The sequence below is a fragment of the Formica exsecta genome, unplaced genomic scaffold (assembly GCF_003651465.1).
Source record: "Formica exsecta isolate Colony F162 unplaced genomic scaffold, ASM365146v1 scaffold82, whole genome shotgun sequence".
In the NCBI taxonomy this organism is placed as follows: Eukaryota; Metazoa; Arthropoda; class Insecta; order Hymenoptera; family Formicidae; genus Formica; species Formica exsecta.
Window position 1 is genome coordinate 336,500 of NW_021853592.1, and position 13,011 is coordinate 349,510.

Consider the following 13,011-nt stretch of genomic DNA (forward strand, 5'->3'; position numbering starts at 1 on the left):
TCTTTCCAATTGTAAGTTTGAAATTTTTTCTACGGAAAGTTAAGAATATTAAACTTTAGTTAGAGTTTCGCAAATATTACGCAAATGAAATACGTGGAATGAAAACATAAACTATAATCTATAATTGAATCGACTATGATATAATATAATCCATTCATGTAATAATAACTGGATAATTTTATATTTTTAAAATTACACTTGTGAATATATATTACATTGTAAATATATTCAAGGACCGAACTATCGATTAATGATATATTATGACAAATTATGTGCAAAGTTATAGCTCAGCGTGGGTTGTAAATTCAAAGAGGAAACTATAATTAGCTTAGAGGAAGTACATGCAGTTTGCTAAATTAATTTATTATGAATGAACAGTAAAAGAACATCGATCTTCAAGGAGATTTCTTAAAGAGAAGTAGTCAGAATAGCGCAAAGTACATACACATAATGAACATTCAAAGAACATACTATAATCAGCATGATTAGGCGAATGATGGTACGTGCTTGGTATAAAATATTCATAGACAAAATTCCAACAATATAGCTCATACATAGTTCTACATAGTTAACAGCTTTAGCAGCTTACGAACCGAATATGAGTTTTACTAGGAAGTTTGTAAAGCCTTTGCTTTGTGCACGGTACATGATATCTTGTAGAAACTTTATAGGATCGACCGCAGCTGATTGAAAATTTCATTGTATCATCAATGAAAGCAGAGAATCAAGCTCTCTCTTGCGCGTATATAATTTTAGAATTTTACTTATATAGTCTTTTTATCTTTTAAATATTATCATGTGACAAAATAAGAAATTATCTTTGTAAAATATAGTAATTAATTAATTAGATCATATTTTAAACTATAAAATTTTTATTATGAAGAGAGTACCGATTATAATTAATGCATGAAAAGTCATGGAAGATTAATAACGATTGTTTACACACCAAATTCGAGAATCGAATGTTTTTTCATCACGAAATCAGAATATAATATTCATTATTATTCTGGCCAACTGGACGTCTCTTTTCCTTTAACGATGAAGCTGTATTTTAAGAAGGCGCATTAATTCTCCGACGCGTTTTCGTAGTGAGAGGGAGATTCTCGAAGAATATCCGGCGGGATTATCCTATGGATGAATCGAAGGGCGCCCAAAAATATCAGGCATGAATCAAAGTGATTGATGCCGGTCTGATATGGATTCCACGTACTGGCGTAACCGGCTGATAACCTCTCAAAGTCGCCCATTTTTCACAAATCCGTCAAAAATTAACGCAATCTGACGGTCTGCTTCGCCAGGCGAAATCGCTGTCAATGAAATGATGGAGCAGCTTAATCTGGTCAAGCAAATAAATTGATTACAAGTAAATATTCGTAAATATTCATCATGTTTGATTACGGATAATGAATCGTTATTCGTGTAATTATTCTCGATTAAATTCAGAAATTTAATTAAGTTGAAGCTCGTTGAAAAATCAGAATTCGTCTCGAGTATACAATATATTGCTTACTTGTTCATTATTTTTATTATAAATAACGAGAAATAAGTCTCACATCGCTGTACACTTAAGGATATAATGTTGTTGAAAATGAATACTGAGTGTATGCATTTATGGAAGATAGTTATATTTTTGTTCGAGGTGCTACTAATATATTTTGAATAAAAATTATGAAAATGTTCTCGCGAAGATATCCTGTACAAATGCGAATTTACTATCGTGGTTCGCCCCCGTTATACTTTTATTTCCACGGGAAAGGACATCGTCACGGAATTGCTAAATGTGTTTTCTGCGTGAGCAATACATATTATGAGAAACGAATGCAATTTTCAGAGAAATATCTCACGAGAATTTGCCTCATGGTCTTTTCACCTCGCAAAATTTGTACCTGTTAATTCTGGCAAAATTTAATTATTGTTTTATTCGAATATTACATTTTTTGTTTTTTAAATACAGAGATAAGAATATAAATACACAGAGATAAGAATATATGTGATAAACCTGCCAATCGCATCAAATATTTTTCAAAGAGAAAAAGATATGAAGACGAACCCATATGAAAATGGCACGGTATGCCATGCCACACACTCTGTACATTACGCGTGCATTAAATATTTATTGCATTCGCATACTGAAGCCTCGAAACGACGCCATGAATTCATCTCTCGTGTGTTACGTAGCGAGGAAACTCAATATCGAGTTTCTACGACCGCGCTTTTCGGCGCGAGCTTTACCGCCAGCTTTCTTGCGTGGGAAGTATCTCATTTTTTTTTACGACAAAACCCAAGAAGGTGAAAAAAACAAGTAGCATTCTTCACCAAGAAGTCGCGATCAAAAATTCCATATATGCGTGTCAAAAAATAGATGGCTAGCAATGGATAAAAAATTGGACGTAATGTGAAAATACTTGTATATAGAAGAAAGTAATAGTTTTCTTTCAATATTCTTAAAAGAATACTTTAACAATTTTTCTCAACATCTATCAATAGTACAAACAGAAAAAGATTTCTTATAAGTGTCTGTCGTATAAAAATTAAATCTTATATTATTTTTGTATCAAAGTGAAACAAAAGATAATGATATCAGCGAATGACTTAAATATTAATTGCTTTTTAATTTTATAATTGTACAACAATTATATATCATCCTCTCTCTCAGTTTTCGAAAAATATAAATTATTTATATCATGATTTATATAATGATAAAAATACATCATCGTTAATAATATATTAATTTATTACCGGTGCGAATGGTCATGTACTGATATATCTATCCAATCTTCGCAAGATCGATTTTATATCTAAAAATTCGCGCCATCAGATATAAAAAAAAAATATATGTCTTATTTCGAGCAGTTTTACTGCACAACGGAAGACATCAAAAGATCGAACATGGACATTTCCGGTCCTCCGATCAAATCTTTATCCTCGTTTATAATAAAAAAAGAAGTGCGCGGTTTTTTAAGAATAATGCTCTTCCGTGACAGTTTTCTCGAATAATTCATGTATTCGGAACACAAGATTCAACAAAGAGACAACTACGAAGTGCAGAGACGAAATTCGATCGGAATGTGACACAGGAATGCAAATTTCATGATAGCGGAGAAAGGCGAGAACCATCTGGATCGGATAAACTCTCACGCAGTCAGATGAAATTTTTGATTTCATTTTAACGACTTCTTTATTGCGAGAGAAATATTGCACTTGCAAACACAGCTGTGGCGCGGCAAGTATTGGCACATGTGGACATCGGTAAGATGTTTTAAGCAAGGAATGAAAGAAATAGTACGATGATTGCTGCTTGATTTTGCTTCTTTTCAAAAAGATAGACATATTTTTAAATAACTCTCTACATGGCAAAACAACACATTTTACACATATATAATTATTAGATACTTATACATATAAATATACGTAAATTTAAGCTATCATTTAACTTTTTTTAAAATAGTTATATAATTATAAAATCAATTAAAATAATATATAAATTTATTTATAAAATTTAGTAAAGATATATTATCTAGTAACATTTTTTTTTCACACGAAGGAGGGAAAGGGCAATTAAGAATCAGCGCGGTAGTTTGTGTGCATATGTTTTATTACAGATTCTGTCTCGAACGTTCGTTGTTTGTAACATTTACCTTCTGTAACATGTGTGACTCACTCAAGTTCGGTATATTCGTATTACAAATTACTTTTCTAATGTAGTACATTTTATTGGACAGTCTCTCTCTATCTCGAAGGTTCATTATGTAACATTTGCCTTTTAACATTGGGTGACTCTTGTTCTTGTATATTATTATTATTACATCTTTAATTTAATATATGTCATTTATTTTGTAATTGCGCTAAAGGTGATCCAAAAAAAGACCGAAACGTACGTTTTTTATGATTATGCTTATCATCACTTATTGTTAGTTAAAACGTCAATGTAATTTGACTGTAATAAAATATATGCGCACAAATTACTGCGCTGGCTCTTAATTGCCTTTTCCCTCCTTCGTGTGATATATTCGAAAGAACCTTTATCAGTTTATTTTAATTTATATTTTTTTTTGTCTAGGCAATGATTCAATTGGTTTTATCATTATGATTTAAATATGATCGTAAAATATTAATTATGAAATTAGGGAAACGGTGTCCCAAAGTAAAAGAAGTGTATACTTACTAAAGAAATCTGATAAGTAAATTAAAAAGACAATATGAAAAACCATATATTTGTGAATGAAAAATTCAAACGGGACGAGGAGTCGACTTTTCTCGTAAAAAAGTTAATGTGACATTCGGGCGAATATATCAATGACTCCGCAAATGATAGAAGCGAGCTCATTAGATTGATTAATTGATTATTTCGCCCGTACGTATAGACTCGTTAGTCAGCAAAAAATATTTGTTCAGCCGATCTCCGATCTTCTATGGAGGTATCGATTAACGTAGTCTTTCCAATCAAATTATTCAGTTCAGAGGAGAAATAGGAAGCACAACTGACTTTGCCCGATCGGATGCGGAAGTAAAACAAGACGTGATTTAACAAATCGATTGCTAATGGAAAAAGATTTTGTTTTTTAAAAAAGAAAGATATACTCAAAGCGCGGAATCTCCACTGGCGCCATGTATTTTAAACAATGTATACATATATATGCTTAGTGTGTGTCTGACCTGATTTCTACAGGGTGTATTTTACGTATCAAGTTTGCTAAATTTGATTGTTATCACGTAGTAACAGAGCAAACAATTTTGACTCTTAAATAGATATGTTCAACAAAAATTAAGGCATATTTCTGAACATTAAATCTTTAGACAAAATTCCAGAGACATATTTAACAGTATTCTATAAATTAATATAATTTAATAATTACATAAATATCTGAAGCTGTCTTTTTATATCGAAAACAAGAGTATTCTTATCAAAGACGTAATTCAATTTTGTGGAGGTATCAGATTACAAATTGAATTAAAAGTAGTGATATCAATTCTTGAAAATAAAATTTAATTTGGCAAAGTATGCAATTTCAAGAAACCAAGCAATTATATGGAGTAAAATATCAGTTTCCAGGTTTTATAAACACAAGAACATGGAATAATATAGATCGAAAAGAATTGGAAAACCAATCAGCCAGGAAGTTCAAAGATCCAACAATTCAAGCTAATATTTAAAAAGCTTTATATTTCAATAACCCCCGATAAAAATTTGATAAATTTGAATCTCTAATTAAATTTCTTTTATCAACAGAATCTATGTAACATCTATTAGCTCAACTATTACAGATTCTCGCGATTTATAAAAATAATTATAATAGATCAATAAAAATAGATAAATAAGTGGTTAAAAGACGACAGACCAAGAGCGAATTAAGAGCACATTCTAAAAAATAATTGCTTTAATAATTTCTTAACTACTCCAAAATATCAATTCTACATTTCTATCATGAAAATAAAGTTACAGGATTATGAATGAAGTGCGAAAAAAGATCTAACGAATTCATGGGAAGTAGACCATGAATCGTTAGCGCAAATTCTCACTCAAAGATATGCGCTTTTTGGTCATTGACTGGCACTGGTAGAGCGCGATAATGACGACAAGGATGTTCCTGAAAGGATCGCGCAAGAAAGAAATCCTTTTCAGTTTATTCCTTCGAGCTTGTCTTTTCGCGATATCTTATTAACGATTGCACGAAGAATGTTAGTTGCATGAAGCTATATAATTCAATGACAAATTCCTGTGATGATGTAAAACCGATTTTGTCATGATAAATTCATTATGACAGAAATTGGAAAATATTACTTATTTTTAAGTACTTGTGCCATTAAAAATTAAGCATTGAATTAAACCCGCTGGCAAGCAAAGGCCACAGTCAATATTACGCTGTGATTTGATAACGATTATATAAAAGCTAATCGCTCTACTGTCGAACAAAAAATGAAAAAAATGAATACATCTACGTATCATATAAACGGTTTTATTTTTGGCGAATTTATTGCAGGAATAACATTTTTTATGATGCCATAGAACATCATCAGCCTGCAAAGGGATTACGTTGACTGTTATGCGTTTTCGGATATGTCTTCAAAGTCTCCAAGTACAATATCGTTTTAGTCCGCTTTCATTACGATGACGCTTTTTATGTACGCGCGCATTTATATATATTTAATGCATAAAAATAACATTCTATATTATTATGTAAAAAAACTCTTCTTTTACTCTTCCTTCTAAAATACAAGTTTTAAAAATGTTTATATTAAATCTTTATTTGATGAGAGAAGCAGCATAATCTTGTTACAGTTTTCACAAATTGTGCGGAAGTTTTAATTGTGTTTGCATAAAAGAAGGAGAGAAAAGAGGGAGAAAAAGAGAGAAAGGTAATTGTTACCAGAGAGTGACATAATATCGCGCTAAACAGATTTTAAATTTCTAGACGTTCAGAGACAGTTCCCTACCGTGTAAAATATGATTATCGCGCACTATATGGATACGAAAATTTCGGTATATATAGAGCATTTCGTTCGTCTCCCTCGTGACTATAAAGATAAATCAAATATAATATTAAATGAAATTTCAGCGCATCGTAAAGTGGCCCTTTTTGGCCAGTTTTTAGTGTCTTGGAGAAGACGATTCGTCTTTAACGTTCCACGTTTTATTCGAGTTTCTCAAGACGATCGATTCCGGTTTGATGTACTCGACGATTTTACAATATAATTAAGAGGTACTTGCGTATAACCTGATATTGAGATAATAAAACATCTGTTAAAACGATTACGTGCATCTTGACGTTTGACGAGTCTATCGGAACATATTGGAATAAATTCACTCAATATTAATAAATAATAATATGATGTTTACAATGTTTATCATCAATTAGTATTAATATATCTGATCCATAAAATATAATATATTATATAAATAATACAAAATATTTTACTTCCATAATTTTTGTACTCGATTTAATACAAGAATTTCAATTAACAACTTTAACTAAATAACTTCGCAAAACGCCCTTTTGGTTTATTTCACAGATTTGAGTATAGTTTCTAACACAATGCTTAAAACTTTTCTGAAAACTTGTTTCATTAAAAAGATCATACGTCAAAATATATCACGCATTGTAAACAGCAACAATACATACCACTGAAATTTATTATTATAAAAAGAAGAAATTACGAATGTAAAATAAAAGGAAATTTCTAGGCAAGCATACTTGCTAAACATTAAAGTACAATAGCTTCGTACCGTTAAATGAGAAATAAGAATCTTCCATAGAAGCGGAGAAAACTCTTCCTCTCTCTAAAATAGAAAACGAAGCAGTCCTTAAAATTAATAGTAGCTATGTGCCATCAATTAATATTTTTTTTCCGTCTGGCTTCAGTATTGACATAAAATACTCTTTCTTTAATCGGATTATGATTCGTTTTCATCAAACAACGGAAAATATTGCAACACTTTTGTTATGAATAAAGGATAGTATCATATTTCTACGTATTTAAAAAAAGCTTTTTAAAATTCTAAAATCGTGATAATTGCTATAAATCTTTGTAAAAAGTCTTCTCGTTTTAAAATGTTTTAATTATATGTATTTTATTACATGTTTCGTAGCCCTCGTCTATAATGATTAAAGTGTGATTAAGTGTAAACGTTGCTTCCACGACAACTTTTAATATATTTTCGAACTATATACAAAACAACAAAAGATATATACAAAACAACAAGAAAATTCAATATACATAAAAATAAAAGAAGCTTTCTAGAGTTTTAAAGCCTCAAGGTCTTAAGTATGTATTTTAAGCAGCTATTCTTATTAGAAAGATAAATATAAATAAATCAAAACACACACAGTATCAAAGGTAGCAGTGCCAGATTAGTATATAACATAGTGAAGACGCATATAGAATAAAATTTATAAATTTTATAAAATTTTGACTGATATTGACCTTGTGCATTATAGCAACAAAAGTTTATAGCTATATAACAAATTTTATTACTCAATAAATTAATAATATAATTAAAAATGGGAGAATTTGGACTGAATGATCTATGGAAACGTTTGGAAGAGCAGATTTCTCTCTTGAAAGAGGACATGTCAGTTACGGCTTCATGCTGGCGTTGCAACAAGGGTATGCAGTTTTTTTTTTTACAAAATAACCTAAATAATAAATTCTCTTTATAAAAATACTTGTGGAATAAAATTTTGAAATCTGTGTTATGTGTACATACACAATCTATTCCCTAAAAAGGTTGCATATACTATCCAGTAAAAAAGTTGCATATACTATTACTACTTAAAAAACAATTACGTATGTAAATCTATTTATGATAGGTAAGAATAAGGGAAAGCTCATATCCCCATGTAAGTGTATAAAACAATTTATACACGTTCATTGTCTAGAGATATCGGCAAATACTTGGGAAGGACGTCGCTGCCAATTTTGCCATACTCAATATCCATTAGAAATAAGATACAAACCATTATTAAAGGTGAGCCATGAAAGATTTGATAACCGTATAAAGCTATAAAGTTTGCAGAAAATAGCAGAATTATTAAAAAATATGTTGTTTTCACAAAAAATAAAACTAGTTGTTAAAGTCAAAGTTAATAGAACTTATCATATTGTACGATTAGTTTATAATTTATCACAACAATTTAATAAACAAATTAGGGCGTAAAAATATAAGTAAGAGTATATCAAAGAAGAAATAAAAATATAATTTAAACAATGTTTTAAAATTTTTGCGCGTTTGATTTTAGTTATAATAATTTTATTAGAAAAATGATTAATTTTTTCATTAAACGTGCGTATATATAATACTAAAATATTATAACAGTGTTACAGAGACGGTACATTGCTTCAGATGTTTCGAGAAATTCATGCTCTTCTTTTTAAAATACTACTTTTGATGTTCTTCTACTTGTTTTTCATTAGCACAATAGTTTATGTGGTCATATCATTTGATTATATTATTAGGGGTCACAATATCTTTATCGTTACCTTTATGATCATATTATACTTATGCACTTTATTTTTCTTCATTTATATGACTGAGCCCACTATGATTAACTGGAGTAATAGGTATGTTCAATTAATTAACTATTTCAAGTTTTTACATACAGTTTGTAGAGATAATAACTCGTGAATCTATTTTTAATACGACAAATTATTTGTCAAATTTTAGAGTTGACTTTTTCTTAGTAAAATAATTAAAATCAATTATAGACGATCATAAATTGTGTCCAAATTGTAAATAATTGCGAGTACGGAATTTTTAACAAAATAAATTTCACGAAGAATAATTATATTTCTCTTAACTAATTTTTTAAATTTACTTTTGATGTTATTTATCATTATTATAACTTATTATTAAGAATTGATTATGAAGATATAAAAAGATAAAGATGATTAAAATACTCTGAGACACGCACACACACACACACACATACACACATTTTGTATGCTATCACAATAAATAAAACAATTCTATTAATCAAACGACAAGTATTCTAATTATAATTGTAAAAATACTGAAATATATATTTAATAAGAATATATAACAGCATTATATAATAAATATAATAAAATAAATGACTTGTTCTACTTTTTTTATTTATTTACAGAATACATGAAATTTATCGTAAAAGCACTCAAGAAATTAAACTGAAGAAACAATATCCAAATATTTGAGTAATTTAAGCGTAAATAAAATTTTATTATTCTGTATATTTGTAGGTTATCATGTAATTATTATAAAGAAGATATAGAAAAATGTTTTATATGATATTTTACATTTTTGACGATACTTTAAAATTTCCAATGAGAAATACCGATCGAAAAAAACGTATTTCTGTATTTCTCATTGGGTTAGTTTTTTATTTTTAGATATACTAGTGTAGCATATATATATCTGCAAATTCAAATTACAATATTTCTTTTCGTGCATTAATAAAGAGAATATATTAATATTAATAAAGATACAAAATAATATCATATAAAATATAGTATTATTAATATTAATATAAATACATTAATGATATAATATGTTTGTTTAGACATTTTTCTAATAATTACGATAAATATAAATTTACTGTATATATATATATATATATATACATATTTACTTTTATATCTTTAATTAAACTTTAGCTTGTGCCTTTTAATCTTTATTATATTATAATTATGTTCTTACGATAACACCGATATAAGACAATTAATATTTTTAACTAACTTTTTTTCAATTTTTATTATTTTTGTATGGAAAATTTTACACAGATACGTCGCCAGTAAAAAATATCCAAAGAATAACTTTTTACTTGATTGTAAACTTTTATCTAAATGTTTGCTTTAGAAACTCACTCTTTTTTTACGTTTGTGATAGTGTGCAATATTTCTTTAAAAGAATATCGATAGCGTGCAATCAAGTTTTCTTTTCATTTTTATTACGAGAAAATTACTAAAAAAAGAAAATTATTAACACAAAGTGTTACACATACTAAATTTATATGGCTTCAGAAGAAAAGCTCTTTAATCTCAATGCTGTTTCACACAGTTACTTAATTACACATGATAATCCACCGACGCTGTTATGGCAAGATTATGTTCTATCTAACAATGCAAAATGCTATGCGCATTATTGTGCATTTCAGAGAACATTAACGGATGAATATTGAAGATGTAAATAGCTACTTTGGAAATTGTGAGTTAGTTATAGAATTCACAATTCCTTCCGTATTCTATGTCATAATCAAATTAATAGTTACTATTGTCTTGCGCCGGGAAGTTGAATTAAACTTTGAATTTTACGTAGCAAACGTAATGAATTATTCGAACGTAGGTATTCTCAACGAAAAGTTTGAAGGTGCTTTCCGTCGCTGATAAAACTTCTAAAAACTTTAGTACTAGTGATACTTTCTTTTAGTAATTTTCTCATAATCAAAATAAAAAACAGTGTAATTACATGCTATCGGTGTTTTTTTATCATAGAAAAGAGATATATCGAACCGGCATAAAAAAGAGATCTTTTTCGAAAACAAACACTCAAATAAGAATGTGCAACGACACATTATAGTAAAAAAATTAAAACCAAGTATAAAGCTTAATTAAAGACATAAGAGTAAATATATAATTAAAATTAAAACATTATTATATTTATTCAAAAAAGGGATTTATGTATATCTTTCTTTCCGATGACTTTAATTTCTTCCGATTTGCGGAGTTTCTATATTTTCTCGTTTGACTGAGTACACGATGCTATCAAGATTTCATTGTATTTTCGGGACAATGACTTATTAAATTTGAATAGAGCGATGGAGGCAGACGCAAGCCTGCGAGATTTCTCATGCGCGACGATTATAAAGAAACTAAAGAGAGAATAGCCGATAAAGTAAAAGCTGTTCGATTTTTATCGAATTTCTATTGAAGATTAGCATTTGGTAATATTATCCGTTGAACATGAGAACATAGCAAGCATTATGCAAAGAATGTCATAAAATATTACAAAATTAAGTTGTTCATTTGTCAAGTCTTAAACATAAATATTTTATGTTTATAGTCTGTTTTATAATTTTTGCTTAATTTTTAATGACAATTTTCCTAATATATCTGAAGTTGTAAAAGTGTCTTACACTTTTATTGCGCGCTTTTTTTCAGCAGTGGAAAATATCATTAGAAGTTTATTTCATGCTTGTTTAATTTAATTATCCTTGGAAAAGAAATTCAAGTTTTAAAAGATAAAAGTAAGTATCAACTAATGCACTTCGTTATCACATCTCGGATCCCTATTCAAATTGCTCTCGAGCCTCATCTTTTGAAATCATCACGTGTCCGTAGTGCATGAAAAAAATATTCGTGTCAAGATCTTTACAGTTAATTATGCGCTTCATGACACAAAATCGCCAACGGCGATATCGATAACAATTTTATCGTAAATTTCACGTAACCCGATTAAAAGTTTTTCTACTTTCGTATGCGTTGTCTCTTCTCTCTCGGCCTATATCGATTCGATACCGCGCCGTTCGTTCTTTTACCGTGAGTTTTTCCAGAAATAGAACGACTACGCTGAAACGAAGCAAAGTGGCAAATATCGAATCTTTGAATCCGGCTCACCCACTAATCTATCAGTCATATTGAATATTTCCCAGCTATTTTTACGATTGAACTCGTGATTTGTAAAAAAATGCGAATTTACTGTTACAACTCCAATAAAATTTTTTTTGCATAAATCAATTTTTTATTTTTCTTATTGAATATTATTATTATTAGTAATATCAAATCTCAAAATTTTCTCGTCTTATTATTTTATTCACAATTAATGTTTTGATATAGAAAAAATAAAAGAATAGTTTCTTGTAAAGAATAAGTTAAGACTGATTAAGGATATCACATTGTGTGTGTGTATGGTTTTTATTTTCCCAATAAAAGAAAATTATGTTCTATAATTTTTAAATTATTTTTGCACGGAAAATCACGAGATATTCTTGCTCACGATTATGTGATATACTCAGTATAACTATATACTTTATGATAAGTCCGGTTAAGGCGGTTCGCCTAAATCCTTCCTATTTTATTTGTAAGGAGTGGAGATCCACATCCATTTCCTTGCGTACTCAGATTCTGGCAAGATCCCATTAAAAAGCTTGTCACGCTAGATGACAGGAATAGCCACTAGCGAAAGATGGTAGTTTTCCCAGCCTCTACAATGCGCGGAAGTGTCCTCTTCACGAAGATCTGGGCAAACACATCTCGGCTGCATGTCGTCCCTAGAATCGCGGATTCACTGTCAGCGAGAGAGAATCCCTCGTACTCGAATTCTGACTGACTTTGCAATCGCACCGATGGCATTTTCTTTCCAGTTCCAACACGAACGAGCCCAATTTCTACACGATTTTTTATTTCGAGTCAAATTACAAGTTCGAATGTAGAAAATGGAGAAACGCAGACAAATTTCTTCGCACAGAGATATTATATGAAGAGATAATATATTAAATCTTGTTGTTAATTCCAGAATATTTAGAATGAATAATATATATA

The 13,011-nt window shown here is 29.4% G+C and overlaps 2 protein-coding genes across 5 annotated transcripts in view; one reads left to right on the forward strand and one right to left on the reverse strand.

The window, feature by feature from the left end:
- The window catches only part of LOC115244544 (zinc finger protein 2 homolog), a 45,231-nt gene that overhangs the window by 21,393 nt on the left and 10,827 nt on the right, over positions 1-13,011 (forward strand). The window contains exons 13-15 of one of the 3 annotated variants that reach the window (XM_029822248.1): positions 8,379-8,467; positions 8,816-9,060; positions 9,603-9,872. The exons of 1 other annotated variant lie outside the window; for it this stretch is intronic. In XM_029822248.1, coding sequence (XP_029678108.1) covers positions 8,379-8,467; positions 8,816-9,060; positions 9,603-9,669 — 401 coding nt within the window. In that variant the 3' untranslated portion in view covers positions 9,670-9,872. Of the gene's footprint in view, positions 1-1,089; positions 1,317-8,378; positions 8,468-8,815; positions 9,061-9,602; positions 9,873-13,011 lie in introns of those variants that run through there. One more of the 3 variants, XM_029822251.1, reaches the window with a different exon arrangement.
- LOC115244543 (midasin) overlaps positions 1-13,011 on the reverse strand; it is a 99,418-nt gene that overhangs the window by 16,223 nt on the left and 70,184 nt on the right. The window lies entirely within an intron of this gene.